Raw genomic sequence first — 20101 nt, 5'->3', positions numbered from 1 at the left:
CGGCTGTGGCTTGTAGTCGATCGACAAAATTAAGCGCGTTGATCGCCGGTCATTGGTGAATAAACGGCCAACACTTGATCCTGTTACTTACATTAAATACATTTTCTTGGACCTTGGGACAATCACCTTGTTGCTATATTGAGAATAGATCTTGTGCAGTTGCAAACTCCAAAAAGTGTACACGCGCGCTCACGCCGGACAAAAGCATCGTAAAAGACAGAAAGGGGTAGATATATTTGTATATACACATAATCGGGTAAGATGACTGAATTAATTCCAAACACCCGGGAAAGACATTAGTGGTTTTGATACATGTTTTTCATGTACAATATAACATCTTCGTTAGTTAATCAATTAATAATTATTCAATACAGAAACCCAAACCAAAATTTGTTCAAAGGTGCACTTGATGAAATTAATGACGTCATTCCGCCGCCCATTTCCTCAAGCCTTCCCCGTCAGTATATTGTATCGCTACGACGAATGGGATGTCATCAGTTCGTGTAAATTATCTACACTCGCCATCCGACGGATTCTGGGTTGTTCGTTAGGTAACCCATCCAGCCAGTTCGTTACAGGGCACTCAGTACGCCGGTTTTTGCGATATTTCCGCTCCAGTGGCGCTAGTTGCACACGCCCAAGTTCAATATTGCGCCCACTGCCAGAGGGCCGGGATATGACACGGGTGGGTGCAGGCGAAATCTGCCAGGTCTCCATTTGTTTTGCGCCGGAGGGACGGCTTTTAGGAAAGGTAGTCAAGGGGGCCCAGTCACTCAGATCCATCTCAGCTGTAGAGGCTGCTGAAGGAGAAAATTTTCGGACGATAGAAGAGCAAAGTGAACTTTGATGTAATAGAGGTTTTTGGACGTAGTCAATGGATGAGGATGTGTTTGGCGGCTTGACCTCGGCTGCTGTCTGGGATCTGAAGAATTTGCGGAGAAACGGGAAGTGGGCTCTGCGATTTGACTTCTCCGTAAGTGCTGGCGTCTGGGAATCACCATGGCCACCCAAGGCATTGATTTCATCTCCCACCGCGGCGCGAGCATTGTTATCTTTCCGCCGGAACAAAAGGTGAGCACGGCGCTTGAGTTTTGCTAGCCTGCCTTCACTCTCTTTGATGTCAAGTGCTGGAACAGAAGATCTAGCAAGCTCGACGATGTGGATGCGAACATCTGGCGTGCTTAAATATTCTATAGAAACTGTATTGCGGCAAAGAGGGGGCTTTTCAACTGCCAATGCCCTGCGGCATTGGAGCGATAGCCATCTGCATTTTTTAAGCCGATCTAACAAGCTCAACTTTTCCTTAGGCTTGAACGAAGTATTCATCTTCATTGTTATGGTAGCAGAAGACGGCCGACGGTAGCGGGGTCTCGAAACGGATTCGGTTCACTTTCTGAATGCAAGCGAATAGTCGGTAAGAGCGAATATCAAAGTACAGGTCTTAAAATAGCAAATTCTACAGTATTAGCATGGTATGATATAGAACGATGGAGTGAAGTGAAGGGCCAGAGAGGAGCGGCATTTTTGGAGCTACAGCTAACAAAAAGGCCCATGATGACAGTTCATAGTCCTGATCAAGACGGAAAACTAAGCCTTCGACGGCGACTTTCCAGCAACGTTATTTTGTCGTCATTTTAGAAGTAGATAATCGTCTAACTGCTGTAATGGGAGGTTAGGAGGAGAGAGTTTCGCTTGCGACCGTTGGAGCGAGGTATCCTAACCTTCCGATTGGATTTTAGATCCAACGGTCCTGTTTTAAGTTAAAACCTAGCCAAATCGGGAGGATCTAGATAATGAAGTATGTCCAAAAGTAAACAAACCTGAGTTCAACACAGACATTAGCTATAGCTATCCCAAAAGACGTATTTCAAAGTAAGGCAGAAACACTACGAACTGAATCTGGATAATAAACAAGAGTTCTAGAAGCTTGCCGCTAGTCCCAAACGTAGGCTGCTCGATAGGGCTCAATCCTGCCAAAGCAGAAATGGAGGAGAAGAGAGAATAATGCCATGAAGAAGAGAATCAACGTCGTGTTGTTAATGTGAGGTGGAAGAATGAGACTCATAACTGAGAAAGGCAACGGTCGCAATCGCGGCTCAGCGCGTTGCTGATTCAGCGACGGCACAATGAATATATTCACGGGTTGCAGCAACAGCAACAGTAGTTTAAGCGCACACCCATACAAAAATTTCATCAAGGACTATGGAACTGGATACCTCGGTCATTCAGCTCGCGAAGGACATCCATTGAAATAGGTCAGATGGGAGAGGTCTGAGGGGAATTGCGTAGTTTGAAAACCCGGCTGGGAACATATTTCGGCTTGTTCAGGGGCTATCCGCCAGAATTGAGTGGAAGAAAAAATCAGGGTAAATCTGCTTAGTTGCGCTCAATAATATGACAAGAACGAGGGCTTAAAGACGATTGTGGAGTGAAACGCTAGGTTAGTCCGTAGACTGAAGTGAATAGGAATCGAACCCAGCCCCCGTTTGTCAGAGAAAAGTACCGGAGTACAAAGGGTGCCCATACAAGAAGTACATGTAGATTTCCACCACGTATTTTGGGGATTCCGGGCTCAAACCACAATCAAATTAATCAGAAAGGCCGAGAGAACAAAATCAATTTTCCAGAGGGTTGTAAAAGCTCACAATGAAGCCTTGCGGCTTCATTGTTACGAAACTCTGCCCCGAAGGGTTGGTTTCATCACCCGCTAGCGGTACCTTTTCTTAGACATCTAAATGGTGCTCTCGTGGTGTGTGGCCGTATGCGTTGCTAAGTACCAGGTACTTGCAAGCCGGGCTTATACCGTGTGCGCGAGTTAGCCATTAGACCAGGCCAGGCTGCTAGCCTGTAGACAGTGTTTATCCACCCTTTTATACCACACAATACAACAAGAACACCCTGTAACTCACACAACAGTGCCGAAAAAGTCGCCAAAACTTGACCAATATATCTCCCGTACTCCGGGATCCGCTGTACCATAAAATGAAGACGGATGCAACGCTCCAATTGAGCTATTCACGCGAGGGAGTTTGATGAGCGGGAATCGAGTTTGAGCGTTGGTCACGTGTTTAGCAGCAGTGAACTGCAGAAGCGCCTTCCAACCATATCAACGGGGCTCTCAACCGGATTAACCTGGGTAAAGGAGAACCTGCGACTGGGTCAAGAGGAGGATTGAGATCTTCTGAGATGGTCGCCAGCAAAGGTCCATCGTCTCACGCTTCTGTAAGGATCGTGCGGCTTTCGGGTCGTGCAACTATGCTGAGCTATTCGAAACAGCAAAAATGAACTTAGCCTGTGAAACCAACGAACACGCTACCTTTTATCAACAGGCGATGGAAAATGTTTCCTGCACATGCGACGACAGAAACCCCAAAGAAAAGGAGAGTGGGAAGTTTTTCCACTCTAGCCTGCACAACCAGCTGCAGCTTTTCACAAATTTTAGGAAAGTGAGGTTATATGATAAGAAAAGCCCAAGTTATTCACAGTGAAAAATTAGATATCTGACTGCTATCCTTAGGCAAGACATGTATCCATTTCAATACCATCCCTCTTGGGCGTGGATGGAGAAGGAGAGATAAGAGACAGAAAACAAAGAAAACAGGACGATTGAAATAATTAAGAACATGAATATATAAGACATGGACGATACAATATTATCATTGCAACCATTACAACACTATCACCCTTCGTCATCACGCTCGGATGACGATAAAATGAAGAGCAATCGGAGCCGGACGGACACCAGGAGAGAGCAAACGCGGCCACACAGTAACGAACAGCTTCCCAGGACAGGAGTGGTCGTCTCCAAGTTTGTCCAGCTAATAAATGCAGGGCGTATGCAGGCAAAAAAGAGGCCACAGAGAGAATGAAGAGGAATGAAAGAGGAGCAGAGATTAAGATGACGTTGAGAGAAGGTGATTGTTGTGGGGTTGATCGTATCCGAAACAGGCGACGCCAAGGGTGCCCAGGCGGGTGGTGACATGGGTTATGGCGGCTATTAGCCGCATCTTTTATATCTGGTCTTCAAACCATGTTTCCTATCCAGCGGGATGGAAAGTCAAAAATGGATAGTATAGGAAACAGAATTTAACTTAGCAGGATTTACCGTTTTGCGGAATTTGCTTCCCTGCTCTGAGTTATCTAAGTTTCATATCACCAAAGAGGTTGTCATTGCAATGACGGTATGGATTTAAACTAAAACGGGCATCAGTTGGAATATGCCACACTTACTGTGGTAGAATGCTTAATTATCGTAGGCAGCATTGCAACCCCCATATCTCTTCATTCCGTCCAATGCAAATCCGTTTTCTTTTCAACCTTTCGTCTAAAGTCAACACTGGTAATACATTATGTCGATGTTACATGATCTCACATCAACCCTACAACCATTTACTTAGTTAGCAGCAGTATGTATGGCGCACCCGAATTTCGAAGAATTGATTTCGGCTTATAGTAAGTGGTGAGAACTATGAAGATTATTGCTCAATAAACACCTTCCGCTAGGTTCGAGCTTGCACCTTCCGGGTAATACATATTCCCGCATGGAATTAAGAATCCAACTATTTCCAAACTTTAATTGCTTGAAACAGGCCAGATAGCTCAGCGGTCTAAACTCTATGTTTATGAATCGATGAGGCAGAGGGTTCGAGGTCTAGCGAGGGGAGAATTTCTTTTTAGTATTGAAAGTAGAGTCGGTCTCGATACGCCTGGAAGAGAAATATGTCATCTATGATGTGATATAGGATAGGATAATAATTTCACAGTGAGCGGGTATCAATCTTGCTGAATGCTTTTCCCTTCCTGCTTGCGAAATCTACTGTGACGACATTTCGTTCACCAGGATAATATCCATTTTTGGGTTTGTCCAGAGGCGATCGCATGACAACTGTCTTGAAGGTATATATATTCCTGCCCCGGATTTATCAAAAAGGGTGAAAAATCTCACTCTTGATACCAAGCATAATAACCAAGAAGTTCTAACCTACATATAATTGTCACGGGAGACACCATTTCTCTGCTATTACCTTCCCCTAAGGCATGTAAATTTTTCAGATCATGGCCATTCATCTGTCCACAGGAACGTGAAAACATGTAGTAAGGTCCTTGGTTTCGCCGTTGGGAATTCAGTTATGGAGCAGGGCATGAGGTCCTGCTATAAATTAACCAGCCCTTTGTAAATAAGCACATACGAACATAGGGAGTGGAAAATAGGGCTTCCCGTCCGCTCAGCCGTACTCAAGCCACTCGCCGGCCTGTTAGTAGTTGGGTGGGTGACCACCAGCGAATCCGGGCTTTCGTATGTTTTTGCGTTTTGTTTTTATTTTTTTTTGGCTCTGTCCATCCTACAAGGTATTTGCGGAAACCATTTGCACACAAATTGGGGTTGTTCTTTCGTGGATCCCATCCTTGGTCGCGTCGCTGTGAGCAATGACGCAAATCATAGCGAGTTTCGCCTTCTCAAAACCCACCAAAGATAAAATACATACATGCGTGCGAAGTGCATCTGGGACTTGGATGACTGAATGCACTCTGTACACGGCAGTTATATACCGAATTGTCTCGGAGGCAGCACCTTGGCTACCGAGAATCGATAAGGGAGCGTAGGACAAAATGCGACGTGAACGAACGGTCCAGCGTCACCTTCGCATAAATTAGCGATTCCCAAACGGCGAGTTAAAAGATTTTCTGTGATTTTGCCACTCAATGATAAATCTACAGAAATTTTTGTTTGAGGGAAACGCCTGTTTCTTCAGCGTGGACGAGGTGCTGCGCAACGTGGATGGCAAGCTAGACGCGTGTGGCTTCATCAGCTTGCAAGCAGCGTAGTTAGATAGTTAAACTTTGTTCTCCGAGAGAGCCATTGTTTCATGGTTCGTCAAACTTTTCTAGGCGGAATTTCGCAATCGAGGAGAGATAGAGCAAGCCCGATGTGGGTTGACGACAACAGCGGAATAGCCGGATTTCTTCGCTTCATCCAGGAGCACCATTGTGTGTCGCCTGGTGGCTGGGAAGAGATCTTCGAGACTTCAGGCTTGGAGCTAGCTCGACACAGTCCGTCTGTTGAGCTCGCGAGTCGAGGTGGGGATTGTCTCTTGTCGGTGGCGCGGCCAAGGATCCCATGTCAAGATTGTCTAGCATGTCAACTTTTAGCTGTCTTTGTTTGGGGCGTCTCCTCCTCTTCATCCTCACCTCCTCCCGTGTCCCCAACCGGCATCTCCTCTCCTCAATTACACTGCTCTCTCTGCTACTATCTTCTCTTCCTCTCATTCTCTTATAAACGATGCTGGAACACCCAAGATTGAGGTGACCGGCTTATAGAGCGCATTGCTTCTCATAGTAGCTCGTAGCTGAGTGGAGTCCCCGCTCGATCTCCCCCATTTTCCCTCGACAAACATCGTCGCGCTGACATACCCACCCAGCTGCGCTTCTCTTTTTACCCATCATTTTGTAGCGTTTAGTGTTTTGTTGGTGTAAATTCCCTACATTCATTTATATATCCCATCACCTATTTTTTTTTTTTTTTTTTTTGGCCTGGCCCGGATTTTGCACTGCTACAATCATGTCGGATCCTCCGAAACGAGATATCAAAAACCATGTGCTATTTGAAATTGCAACGGAGGTCGCAAATCGAGGTTTGTGATTGTTTATCTTTGTTTAATTCTGAAATATCCTTTCCAATTGAGTGTCTGGCTGACCCTTTGTCTTGTCTTGAACCAGTTGGTGGAATATACTCGGTCCTCAAATCCAAAGCGCCGGTCTCTACCGCAGAATATGGCGAGAGATACACGCTCATCGGGCCTCTGAATCGGGCTTCGGTATATACTTTTTTCCCCTTTTTGTCTTTTAATTCCTGATTCTTTTTTCTTTCAAATTGCCTAGTGTACGACTCCCATTGACAATTCCATAGGCTGTCGTTGAAGTCGAGGAACTGACACCGACCGACCCCCATCTTGCCGAAACCATGGTCGCGATGAAGGAGCGGGGAGTTGACATGATGTATGGACGATGGCTTATTGAGGGGGCCCCAAGAGTGCTTCTGGTCGATACAAGTTCGGGATACAAATATCTGGACGAATGGAAGGGCGATCTTTGGAACGCGGCGGCTATCCCTTCTCCGGCCGAGGACGGTGAAACGAACGAGGCTATCGTGTTTGGTTATTTGGTAGCTTGGTTCCTTGGAGAGGTATGTGCGGACAAAGCTTATGCCTACAGTGTTGACCAGTCCCTTCAAAATATATACCTTGCTACTAACTAAGTATCTCAGTATATTTCCAGAGACAGAACGCGAGCAGTTGTTGCACATTTCCACGAATGGCTAGCCGGTGTCGCCCTTCCATTGACAAAGAAACGACACATGGACGTCACAACAATTTTCACCACCCACGCAACTCTACTAGGCAGGTATCTGTGCGCCGGCTCTGTCGACTTCTACAACAACTTGCAATTCTTCGATGTTGATGCGGAAGCCGGCAAAAGAGGGATATACCACAGATACTGCATCGAACGTGCCGCGGCGCATTCAGCAGACGTGTTTACTACAGTGTCGCACATCACAGCTTTCGAGAGCGAGCATTTGCTGAAACGCAAGCCTGATGGCGTGTTACCTAATGGGCTCAACGTGAAGAAGTTTTCTGCAGTGCATGAGTTCCAGAATCTTCATTCCAACGCCAAAGATAAAATCAATGATTTCGTCCGTGGCCATTTTTATGGGCATAACGATTTCGACCTTGAAAATACACTATATTTCTTCACCGCAGGCCGTTACGAATATCGGAACAAGGGAGTAGATATGTTTATCGAATCCCTCGCCAGGCTCAATCACCGTCTGAAAACAGCGGGATCAAATATGACGGTAGTAGCATTTATTATCATGCCCGCGCAGACATCGTCGCTCACGGTAGAGGCCTTGAAGGGCCAAGCGGTTGTGAAGTCGCTTCGCGACACGTTAGAGATGGTAGAACAGGGGATTGGAAGGCGATTATTCGAGCGCTGCCTCAGCTGGAAGGAAGGCGATAATATGCCAGATGAAAAAGATCTAATAACCAGCCAGGATCGAGTACTTTTGCGCCGTCGATTGTTCGCAATGAAGCGGCATCAACTTCCCCCCATCGTGACACATAATATGGTGAACGATGCGGATGACCCTGTGTTAAACCAGCTGCGTCGCGTTCAACTCTTCAATCACCCTTCTGACCGTGTCAAGGTTGTGTTCCATCCTGAATTCCTCAATTCTTCCAACCCGGTCTTGCCTCTTGACTACGACGATTTTGTCCGGGGTACGAATCTAGGCGTTTTTCCGTCGTATTATGAACCTTGGGGGTATACGCCTGCAGAGTGCACAGTAATGGGGATTCCCAGCATAACTACAAATCTGTCCGGATTTGGATGCTACATGGAGGAACTAATAGAAAACTCTTCGGACTATGGTATATATATCGTCGACCGCCGTATGAAGGGTGTAGACGATTCCGTCAACCAACTTACGAATTTCATGTTTGAGTTTGCGTGCAAGAGTCGTAGGCAGCGCATCAACCAGCGGAACAGGACAGAGCGGCTGAGTGATCTTTTGGACTGGAAGCGTATGGGTATGGAGTATGTGAAGGCTCGGCAGCTGGCGCTTCGGAGAGGTACGTTTTATACACGCCGTACACAGCGACTACCTTTGGTAGCACTCAATTTTACTTGTCAATGCAAGATCTGACTATTCTTATGTTGCTGTAGCGTATCCAACTTCCTTTGATCCTGCTGAGGACTTCAGCGATATCATCGGAGGCACCGAGCAGAAGATTTCCCGCCCGTTTTCGGTGCCTGGTTCACCGAGAGATCGGACGGGGATGATGACCCCTGGTGACTTTGCGTCCCTACAGGAAGGCCGCGAAGGTTTAAGTACCGAGGATTATATTGCCTGGAAGTTACCGTGAGTTTCTTGATCTTCCAATTTTAAGACTACAGTTGGAGAAGATTTGTGTTATATTCTCCCCCGTTTTCTTTCGCTGCTTAGATAGAAGTTAACTAACAAAATATTTTTCGAATATCTAGTGAGGAAGAGGACGCGGAAGAATACCCATTCCCACTTACGTTGCGAAAGAAGGCTGTCCCCGTCGAACAACCACACTCACCGGATAGGGAGGTAACGACCAATGGCGACAATTCGGTTAAATCATGATAGGATGAATGAATGTGATGATGAGGACGGATTTAGCTGATATATATTTTTAACCTCACCCCTTTTTTTTCGAATTTTTATAATCGATATTGGATGAATGTCTTGGGAAAAGGGCCTTTGATATATTATGCTTTTTCTTCACCCTTCGCCCCTCGCTTCTCTCATGTGGCTTCATTTCTTGTAATTTTTGCCCTTCTGCATACGCCCCCCCCCCCCTTTATACCATATCTACTTTAACCATCCGTATTTGTTATGTTATATCGCCATATATACACACGTACATACATGATGCATCTGTGGATTTGCTAAGTTTATTGCTATCTTGCTTTTTGTTTTCTCTTATCGTTTTCACTTTTTTGCATTTTGTGCGCTGCTCTTTTGCAGCTCTTCTTGCTATTCTGCACTCTTTCCAATACGCACGTTGTCTTTTATTACAATTTTTTTTCCAATAACATGCCCTTCCTTTCTTTCTCCATTGCTGATCATTAGTGCTCCTTGGACTGATAGCGGCATGGAATCTCAGCCATATGCAAACCGAACGGCTTTCGTATGTTCCGTACCTAGGGTGGTGACAGAGATATGACACTCAATTAGGATTCAAGGTAGGGACGTTCGTTAAAAACTCCCGGCGTTATATACAAGACCATGGAGGATGTAACAGGAAGAGAAATATTTGTGTAAGTAAATCCATGGTGAATTACTGCACTTAGAAGGGAGGACATACGCCACCGCCCCTCCCCAATCAGGAGCCGATTCCTTCGAAACCTCCTCGCCTCCGACTTAATATTTACTAATCAGCAAGCAAAACACCCTCAACATTCCTCCTCCCAAAAATCGACACAGCCCAATAGTAAACATTAGCAATTTCCGTGCATTCCGTCTTCCTCAGATCATTCTCTTCCTTCGCGCACTCATCGTACAAATCACTGCGGAACAGCCTGTCAATTTTCTTCTTGTTGTCCCTCGTGAAGCGGTCTTGGGCCTTGTAGTTGCGATAGCCGAAATCGTGTCTGTAGCAGCTGGGGAGGAAGTTGAAACCCGGTTTGTCTGGGGAGTGGGAACAGCCGTCTGACTCCCAGTTCAGCGAGGGTGGATCTTTCGCGTTGCGTGCTGCTGTGAATTGGGCCATGGTTGAGGAGAAGAGGAGTCGGTCTGTGGCTTGCTGGGGAGTTTCTGCCCTTATAGTGAGGGTCGATAGATCGCCCGCTGCAGTTGGGGCGGCGAGAATGAGGGCGCACATTGAGCAGATGCTGAGGATCAATGCGGATTTCATGTTTGCTATGCCCTTCAAGGAAATGTGGAGATAGATGCTGGAGCTGGTAGCTCGTGGACATATAGGTCTCTCTGTTGTAGGCAGCTCAACTCGAAGAGAATTATCCTTCTCCAGAGGACTGGACGAAGCAAGCCTCTATTAAATAGCTACCTGCCGCTTGTTTCTTTTCTTTGGCATCCTTTATGCTCCTATCAGGGAGGCTTCAAAAGTTGCGAAAAATATGGTATGCTGATCAGTACCTAGCTTGGTAGCTGGATCACCAAACGCCCCACGCCTATTCGATTCTTAATTACCGCTAGCTGAGGATCTGCCATTGAAGGTGGACCTCCATGCTGTGTTTGTCTTGGCAGCTCATCTCAAGCTGCACGGCATAAGAGGGAGAATCATTGTATTCTTATAGATATCGTGATGCTCTTCGGAGGCTGGAGTGTCCTCGTATTTGCCTGCAGATCGTCGATTGTCAAGTTAGGTTGGTTTGGGTGGTTTCTTAGTTTATGCTTTTTTTTGCTTCCATCCACATAGACTGAGGAGACATTCAAAATAAAATTATGGGAGTTGCAGCACGAACAACCTGTTGCTGAGGGTTCCATTTTGTTCGATATTAACCGCAAAATTTCGGCTAGTTTTGATATGGATACAGCCGGTATTTGATGGGATCCTTTTATATAGAACTCGGTCTCCTGACCTCCACAGATCTGCTCTGGCCGCATAAAGAGCCTTGTACGCTGCTTGTTCTAGGGGTTTTCGAACGAAATGTTTAATTCCAGTTCAGCTTGATGTCAATTTTCCATCCACGGATGTTGCATTTCTCATTCTTGAAGTCATCGGAGGTGCCATCAGCTCCTGCGTCACAAACATGAATTTCGTACCATTTCTAGTGAAAACCCATCCCCGCTATCGATAACGCGTCGAGAACCTAGAGAATGAGGACGACTAAAAAGGTTTAACCAAGTTAACCCTGCACATATATATTTACATAGTAAGTGAAAGGGAAACAAACGGTTTGTGGAGATGATGCACTACCCCCACTTGCAACATGATTGGCCACAGCTTCATAAATCCACATGCCAGGATGGGTGGCTGAACGGTAGGTCGCTAGGTTGCACGCTTGCACAACGTCGTTCGGCCTGTCTGGGGAAATGCGAAGCAAACCTCTCCCTGTGTGAGTTATTTGAGGAGCTTCCATTGGTTTGTCAACTTTTAGCTGCAGGAACCAGGAGAGAGGGTCTGAGAATCACGTGTTTTTTGAGAGGGGAATTTGTGAACTGATTTAGTTCTTGAGGAGATAGAGTGGTAATCGTGCTTAAGATTAACTTCTTCCCCCTATGGACAAAAGGCAAAGGCCTATAGCAGAGGAATTGTTGCAAATTTTTATCTAGCGTTTTGCAGAAGTCACAAAGCAAGCCGATGAGAGGGAGAGAAATCTGACCTCGGAACAACAGAGGTCAAGAAAGGACAGCAAGGCCGATGTGAAACCTTGGATTCTGTTCTGAGAGTTTTTCTTTTTCTTTTCTACTTGCTTGAGGTATGAACAATGCCAGCACAATAATAGGAAGTCAAATGGAGGCTGTGAACGGTTAACAAAAAGGCAAACATAAAAGGGATTTATATTTAAGTAGAAGGAAAAAGAATCTATTTATCACGCTTATAGATTTTGGCGAGGAAAGATTCGAACACTGCCTTCTTCAGGCCTTCAGATTCGTCAAGCCTGGCGATCATGGTCCTGATCTTGTCAACCTGCTCTTCCTCAAAGTCACGGTAGACTTTTTCCAAGTTAAGCTCGTTGAAAACAGCTTTAACCTTGGCCTCCATGGTTGCGTCTTTTCGACCGTACGACTCGTCGAGAACCCTGCGCTGCTCAGCAGAGCACCGCTTCAGAGCCTGGTTGATCACCCAGGAGCACTTGTTATCCTGGATATCAGTGCCAATTTTGCCGATCTGCTCTGGTTTGCCGAACACATCCAGATAATCATCTTGGGCCTGGAAATATTGGCCAAGTGGGATAAGGATATCGTGTGCCTGGCGCAAATTGGACGGTGTCGCGAGCTGAAGATAATGCAGTGCAAGGGCAACTGGAAGATAGAAGCTGTAGTAGGCGGTTTTGTAGATGACGATGAAGTTGAATTTGTCCATGCTGAAGTTGTCGAGGTCCACATTGTCTTCAGGCGCAGTGAGCAGGTCGCAGAGCTGGCCCAACTCGGTTTGGAAAGTGACTTCGTGGAATAGTTCCAGGAAGTCAACATATGCGGGGTGTGAGCGGAAGTGTTTCTTGAGAAGAACGTATATGACAGATTCGAGCATAAAGGCGTCGTTGATCGCGATCATGCCGACGTTGGGGCGGCGGTACCAGCATGGCTCGCCACGTCGGGTGACGGAGCTGTCCATTATGTCGTCGGAAACGAGGAAAAAAGCTTGAAGAAACTCGGTCATCCACCCAAGGGTGCAGAGGTCTTTGAATTGTTCATCATTCAGGGGTTTTTCGAGCAAAGCGAGACCAGTATCTGGAACAGAGAGACCCCGGTTCAGTTTTCCGCCAGGGGTATTCGCATTGATAGACTAAATTTTTTTTTTTGCGGTGTTGGCCAGAAGAGTTAGTCAGGTTCTCAAATTGGTAAAAATTGGAGAAAAATTTTCGAAATACAAACTTTTTCAAACCATTCCCGTGCTACAGACGGAAGACCGTACTGAACGGCATGGTCACTTAGGTCCTTGACGAGTGAGGGGAAGACAGACTCGAAGTCTGCACGGTTGGTTCGAGCGGGCATTGGATTGTGTGTTATTCGTTTGATGGTGAGTGGATATGGCGATCGCGACGCGGAATAAGAATGGGGTATCTAGTTTGGAGGTCAATGGCTGGTATTTACAGCCGTCGCGAGGGGCTCTTCTTTGATATCGGAAGTTTGAATTTGGCGGGGATGACTTTTGCTGACTGTTTGCATTGTTTACATATGTCCACCTTCACCTCATGTGTCAGGCCTGTCAACCTTGGAATGGTACCCAGTCCTTGTACTCCACTCTCGACTTTACATTCTTGGGATTTGCGATTATGTGGTCTTTGCCTTGCTGATAAGCTTGGATATTGGTTTACTCTCCCAGTCGTGAGGTGTTGCATCTAAAGGGCACCTTGCCTTCTCCCAAAGTTCCATCGTCAACAACTCTCTTTCTTCACGCCCTCTATGTTGTTAGCCTTTCTGCTAAACTCTCACCCTCCAGAACTTTTACTGGGTCTTCTTGTCATTACTCTACACCTCCTGGATCAAGTATGCGTCTTAAGCGTGACGAAATCACATCACCTCTCGAGTTCCATAATGAGGTGCCTTTGTCATTTCTTCCTTCACCCGTCGGCCAAAAATGGATTGATTTTCCCCGAGGATCAGGAAATTGAAAATCTCGTGTACGATATAATGGCTTTGGTCCATGACGGTTCAACTGACAAAAAACTTAAAGCCCAAGCTCGGAAGGATTGAATTGCATGGGAATAATGGGATATGGGCCCAGAGGAAGTAGTGCACTACCGCACTTCCTATTTCAAGAGTATGCTGCTAGATGATGGGACTGTTCAAATGGATGACCAGGAGATCGCGTGTAATTCTGGCTCCCATTAGTGATATTGCATTTTCATTGGTTTTAAAGTCATCTGTTCCAAATTGTCAGGTGGAGGACTGACCATGCTAAGATTCTTGGTTTCCAGTGCAAGTTGTCCACTCGACTTGACTTCAACCTTCCATTGAAGTCGCCATCGCTAAAATGTAGCGAAATTCGGTGTTACATATAGCTATGTTGGCGTCTCAGCTTTTCGTTGAGCTTGTTCAATTCCACCCTACTTGCTTTCGGACTATAAAGCGTTGCCTATATAGACATAACTGGGAAACATAGGGTTGGAAGAAAAAAAATCATCATCTCAGCGCAACGTAGCAGAAACAACCCCCGCGTATTTGAAAAGAGCCCACAGGGTCCAGTATTTTGCTATTACACGATACCCACTACTATTCTTCCCACAATCGTCGCACCACGCAAGCATTCTCTCAGAATCGTCTCTCCTAGTGTCCGCCCAGACAGCGCGAGGATCAGGAGTCCAAGGACCATATAAGAGACGGGGAGAGTGAAACCACTTCGCAAAAAATTGATGTACCGAGGAAAAATCCACTACGCTAGCGGTCCATTCTCCAAGTACCTCCATTTTCGATTTGGAACAGTCGTTTTTAAATTCGTCAAGCTTCCCTTTGATCGCGGCATCAACGACTTCTTTTCTAATCGAACCCACCCACACCTATAAAGTGTTAGTACGATGCTCGGGAATATAACATTGACCCCCCAAAAAGCATTTACTCCACTAGGGTTTATACTTTCAGGACGGCCACCACTTCCTCCGGACTGGCCTCCGCCGCCTGATTTGCTTTCGCGGAATTCCCTCTGTACCCCTTTGAGCTTCTCCTTCAAGGATTCAATATCTTTGGCCTGTGACTTATTGTTTTGCTCGAAGATCTTATTCAACTTTTCTAACCGGGAGATTTTGTCACGCAATTCCCGCTGAAAATCATCAGGCGGGTTCTGCGACTTGCAGGGTGCGATTAGCTTCCCATCATTCAATCTGGGTTCTGGGGTAAGGTCTGAACTAACTCACCTTGAGAGAATCCACCGCTCGACGGGCCTTGTAAACTTCGGACGAAGGGATTGTCTCTAGAAGTTCCTTCATGTATGCGGCTGCTGTGGCCGCAGCGTACGGCTGCCACTCCTTGTTTTTATGGGAATCTGCGTAATTAGAGATGCCTCGGATGACTAGACAGGGAAACTCATCTATCAGTCCCGCAGCTTCTATCTCAACACAGATTATTCCAAGTTCATCGTATAGCTTATTTCGGGTGATGCCATCTTTGATAACCAGATTGGAAGATCCGATAGTACCATAGTGAATTTCAGGGCCTGCTTCAGATCGTGGCTCACGGTTAACAAGCTTTTCTGGAAGACATGATTTGCAAGTGTTCATTTTTTCTGGGTGGGGATATGTTGCTTCAAAGAGCAAATCTTTGGCACTTCCCGGGTCGCCTAGAGGTCCTTTTCTCATTTTGGGAAACTTGCTGAGCAGAGTGGACACGTTTTTCATCAGACTGTTGCCTTCTCTGATGTGCCTTGCGTGTAGCTTTCCCGCACTTGATAAGAGCAAGTTTGGAGGCTTCGATAACGCCCCTGTCCGTTCAAACCTTCCATCCGTATATATCTTACCACGATCGAACTGAACCACTCCGCCAAAAGTACCTGCGGGCATGCTCACTACAACATCCCCAAGACGGATATCATGTACTTCCTCAACAGGGATAGCACCACCAACCCCCACTAACAAACCAAATCTAATTGACTTGAAGTCATTTAGGGCCTGTGTCACTGTCGTCGCTGCGGCGCTGGTCCCACTTTCAGGCAACATAACAACAACGACGTTGTGGTTGCTTATCTGTCCAAGCGTGTAGGCATTCTCAGCTCGCTCCATGGGGATAGGTGGGTGGGTATGTTCTAGCATGCCTTCAACCGCGGCGAATTCAATCCCCTTTGGGCAGATAAGTGCAACGGTGTATGAATCTGGCGTATATTTTGGCTTTGCTGGCACGCCCATGATGTCTGTCACAAGGGTGGGAACGGTAAATTAAGATACCACTTAATTTTTTTGCAGCTTGGAGTTTCAAAGTCGTAGATTAATGCGCAATACCACAGATATAGTGCTCTAGAACTTTTAAAGAAAGGGAGTCTCTCAGAAAATGTTGAGGATAAGAATATGGCAATATAAATATCTGGAACTGAATGAGTTAAGCTGGGAATTGACGAACCCCGCGATATCCAGAGCTAAATTAGCTCTCACAAAAGGCTGGCATGGCCATCTAAGTGATGGGGAGATGTGATGTTGGTGGACGGCATCCCTGACGAGTACGCAGGTGTGCCCAATTTTTAATCGTAGTATAGAAGAACCAATTCTTGCACATGCTTTTACTTGAATAATTTAATTTAGATTGAAATAGAATCAATAACCTGTCGATATTTATTTGAATAACGAGGCAGACGTCAACTGAAGGAGATTGTGTTTCCGGGTGGTATTCAGGGCAAAAGGGATCCTGGGACGTTGCAATCTTGGATGCACATGCATGCACGTTCACGTTCTTCAATAGCCACTGACAAGAGGAGATGTACATATTGAACAAAATGTATTTACACATTCACTCCTTATGGGATGGACTTCTTATTATTAGGGTGTAGCAAGAAATTAGCATATCAAAGACCACAAATAAAGGAATTTAGAAATTCAACAATCTTGAATACATAGTTCCAGATATGAAGCCACCCGGATGCCCAGCGAGACTGCAGAAGGCAGCACGTCCACAACCACGTTACATTTTTGTGAGCAATGCTAGAATAAAGAGGGAACTGTTAGGCCAATGGGGCAAAAGAGCTCAATCACCAGCAGTGCCATACTGGCAGTAGAAGGGACGAACCAATCCAAACGCCCAACAGGAACTAAAGTATGTCATCGGATACGTTCGGTGATATGAACCCTGAAGGCCAGAAAAATGGCATTTGCAATCAAGGAGGCTGCCTGTAGGCGTGCTGGGCCGCCATGTGGGTCCTGGGGGGCCAACAGCAACAATTTAGTTCCCTCAGAAACATTTTCAGAGAGTGTTCATGAAAAGGTAAAGATAGAGACCAATATGACAATACTATGTAGTATTCAAGCTGAGTTGCACCAAGTCTGCAAGAGCGGGAGTAACTATTTCTGGTATGACTAAAAGCTAAATCACACGTGACGTGTGTGGCTGCCCAGGTAACTAGATGATCTCACCACCACATGCTTGAGTGAGCTCAAAACAAACTCAATCGAGCCAAACAGCTCGTCCTGCGCGGAAGCTGGTCTCGCATAAACCACTGCTCCGTGTGTGTGGAGGCAGTTGCTAAAACCTCTGAAATTCAACGAGTAAGCCTAGCAAATTTTAGCAATGGCAGCCAATTTCAATTCCGATAGCCTGAAGGAGCTCCGGTACCGTTTCGAAGATGCCGCAATTAAATGCTCAGAGCGATGTCTATACCAATCTGCAAAATGGTATGCTAGAGCTTCCTACGTTAAAAGTGACTGTAGCTGTTCACATTGATTAATTTACCACATTACCTAGGGCTGCGGAAATGCTAGACTCTTTAGTTTCGTTCGATGATATCGACGATGGTGCAGATACAGATCCAGACTCTCCAATGGAGATAACTTCTCTCTCACCGCCTAACCCATTTCTACAAACACAAGACCCCGAAGAAGCTGCTTTGGAAGCTCGCGAAAGTAACAAATATATCCTTGCCAAATCGTACTTTGACACACGGGAGTATGACCGATGCTCCGCTGTTTTTTTGCCTCCTTCTACTTCCGCCATCCCACTCGCCCCCATCTCTTCAAACAAAAAGTCCAATGCCCCAGTTACCCCCAAAAAAGCGAAAGGAAAATCTACTTCTTTTGGAGGGTCGACAAGCAATGCTACATCTCAGAGCCCCTTGCCGCGATTGAGCCAAAAGTCCCTATTTTTAGCTCTATATGCTAAATATCTAGCGGGAGAGAAGCGGAAAGCTGAGGAAACAGAAATGGTCTTGGGCCCAGCAGATGGAGGCATGACCGTAAACAGAGAACTTTCTGGCCTGGCACAGAGGCTGGAATGGTGGTTTTCTGATCGGAAGGCAAGGGGCCTGGAGGGACAAGGACAGGGATGGCTTGAATATTTATATGGGGTTATTTTGCTTAAGGGAAAAAACGAGGAAGAAGCCAAAACATGGCTGATTAGGAGTGTTCACTTGTACCCTTTTCATTGGGGAGCTTGGCAAGAATTAAATGATCTCCTTGCCAATACCGAAGATGCAAGTACATCCTAATCTCTTTGCACTCCATAACCACCCAAGTTAACAATGGTTTTGATCTAGTTGAAGCGCATCGCTGACCAGCTCCCTCAAAACATAATGACTCTTATATTCCACCTGTATTGTAGCCAAGAACTTTATCAAGCTACGGAAGATACGCACCACATGTTAACCGAACTGGAGAACATATTCCCAAACAGTGCATTCCTTAAAACACAACGTGCTCTGCTGTTTTATCATTCTAAAGGTACCACTGCCCTGGCATCCCACCCTCATTACCCTTTTTTAACTTAACCCGTTCGGGTAGATTTCGAGGAAGCATCTCACCTTTTCTCTCAACTCCTAATTACCAATCCCCACCGTCTGGATAGCCTCGATCATTACTCCAACATCCTTTATGTCATGGGTGCGCGACCTCAACTTGCTTTCGTTGCCCAAATAGCAACGGCTACGGATAAATTTCGCCCAGAAACTTGCTGTGTAGTAGGAAACTATTACTCTCTCAAATCCGAACACGAAAAAGCAGTAATGTATTTTCGGCGTGCTTTAACGCTAGACCGTAACTTCCTATCTGCTTGGACCCTAATGGGCCACGAATATATCGAGATGAAAAACACACATGCTGCTATCGAATCCTACAGGCGCGCGGTCGATGTTAATCGAAAGGACTATCGCGCTTGGTACGGTCTCGGACAAGCTTACGAGGTTCTCGATATGGCATTCTACGCCTTATTCTACTACCATCGCGCCGCTGCGCTGCGCCCGTACGACCCGAAAATGTGGCAAGCCGTCGGCTCATGCTACGCGAAAATGGGTCGTCTAGAACAGAGTATCCGGGCCCTTAGACGTGCTCTGGTTGCAGGATCATATTATGAAACGGGCGGTGCTGGAGGTGTTGCCTCGTTTAATAGCGCAGGCTCAGCTAGCTTACGGCATCTATCCCATGGGGGTAATGCATCAAGTGCAAGACGCATCCTTGATCCGGATACGTTGCATCAAATTGCAACTCTGTACGAACGTCTTGGTGACGAAGAGGAGGCAGCAGCGTACATGGAGCTTACGCTCCAGCAAGAAACGGGACAGGTGGATCCTGAGGACGAAGCTGATGATGACAACGATGACGATGCTGATGGGGACAGTGGAAATAGAACTGGTGCACGTCGTGTTTCTTCATTCACCCAGCGCTCTACTGATGAACCGGATGACGAGCCGGCTGGTACGGGCGTTACTGCTACCACGAGTAAAGCGCGTTTGTGGTTAGCGCGCTACGCGCTGAAGTATGGTGACTTGGACCGGGCTGATTTGTTGGCCGGCGAGCTCTGTCAAGATGGGATTGAGATCGAAGAAGCGAAGGCATTGATGAGGGATGTTAGGGCAAGAAGGGAGGGTGGTAGTATTTAACAAATTTGGCAATCCACCTCCCTCCCATGAGTTGCTCGTTCCCTAATGATATATGATTGATGGTATGACGGCTTTTATGTCTCGTTGCATTATTTATTACTCATGTTTTATTCCCTTAAAACGTCCCGAATGGTGGTTTATTTTTGTAGATGTCATGGTATGTCTATTTGTGAGGTTATGAAACTCCAGACGAGTCGCATATATTCCGTGCAAGGTTCTTTCCCTACGTATTTGTACTGACAGTTGTGCACTACTATATCTTGGCCCAGCCAGTTAGATGATCAAACGATCCAAACAAACGTCGAGCTGTATTGCTCATTATCAAAAACCCATTACATATCGCTCATGAACGCATCTGACATTACCGGCCCCTGGTATCAACATAG

General features: G+C 46.2%; 6 protein-coding genes across 6 annotated transcripts; 2 read left to right on the top strand and 4 right to left on the bottom strand.

The window, feature by feature from the left end:
- Positions 1 to 474: 474 nt before the first annotated feature.
- Positions 475 to 1326, bottom strand: HCBG_06387 (uncharacterized protein; the record flags this gene model as incomplete). The annotated part of the gene is made up of 1 exon (XM_045433436.1): positions 475 to 1326. One exon carries the CDS (start codon positions 1324 to 1326, stop codon positions 475 to 477), a length of 852 nt encoding a protein of 283 aa, XP_045285749.1.
- A 5233-nt stretch (positions 1327 to 6559) lies between these two features.
- HCBG_06386 (glycogen synthase) lies at positions 6560 to 9599 on the top strand (the record flags this gene model as incomplete). The annotated part of the gene is made up of 6 exons (XM_045433435.1): positions 6560 to 6632; positions 6718 to 6815; positions 6908 to 7183; positions 7265 to 8627; positions 8722 to 8917; positions 9040 to 9599. The coding sequence occupies 6 exons, from the start codon at positions 6560 to 6562 to the stop codon at positions 9164 to 9166; spliced, it is 2133 nt and encodes a 710-aa protein (XP_045285748.1).
- Positions 9600 to 9651: 52 nt separating this feature from the next.
- On the bottom strand, positions 9652 to 10439 carry HCBG_06385 (phospholipase A2 group XIII; the record flags this gene model as incomplete). The annotated part of the gene is made up of 2 exons (XM_045433434.1): positions 9652 to 9726; positions 10023 to 10439. 2 exons carry the CDS (start codon positions 10437 to 10439, stop codon positions 9652 to 9654), a joined length of 492 nt encoding a protein of 163 aa, XP_045285747.1.
- Positions 10440 to 11726: 1287 nt separating this feature from the next.
- HCBG_06384 (farnesyl-pyrophosphate synthetase) lies at positions 11727 to 13328 on the bottom strand (the record flags this gene model as incomplete). The annotated part of the gene is made up of 2 exons (XM_045433433.1): positions 11727 to 12995; positions 13085 to 13328. The coding sequence occupies 2 exons, from the start codon at positions 13202 to 13204 to the stop codon at positions 12072 to 12074; spliced, it is 1044 nt and encodes a 347-aa protein (XP_045285746.1).
- Positions 13329 to 14340: 1012 nt separating this feature from the next.
- HCBG_06383 (pfs domain-containing protein) lies at positions 14341 to 16047 on the bottom strand (the record flags this gene model as incomplete). Its single annotated transcript, XM_045433432.1, has 2 exons — positions 14341 to 14709; positions 15064 to 16047. The coding sequence occupies 2 exons, from the start codon at positions 16045 to 16047 to the stop codon at positions 14341 to 14343; spliced, it is 1353 nt and encodes a 450-aa protein (XP_045285745.1).
- A 1314-nt stretch (positions 16048 to 17361) lies between these two features.
- On the top strand, positions 17362 to 20038 carry HCBG_06382 (cell division cycle protein; the record flags this gene model as incomplete). The annotated part of the gene is made up of 4 exons (XM_045433431.1): positions 17362 to 17520; positions 17591 to 18314; positions 18378 to 18561; positions 18622 to 20038. The coding sequence occupies 4 exons, from the start codon at positions 17417 to 17419 to the stop codon at positions 19713 to 19715; spliced, it is 2106 nt and encodes a 701-aa protein (XP_045285744.1).
- Positions 20039 to 20101: the final 63 nt, after the last annotated feature.

The sequence above is a fragment of the Histoplasma capsulatum genome, assembly GCF_000150115.1.
Source record: "Histoplasma capsulatum G186AR genomic scaffold supercont2.9, whole genome shotgun sequence".
NCBI lineage: Eukaryota > Fungi > Ascomycota > Eurotiomycetes > Onygenales > Ajellomycetaceae > Histoplasma > Histoplasma capsulatum.
This window is presented reverse-complemented; position numbering and strand designations above follow the sequence as displayed.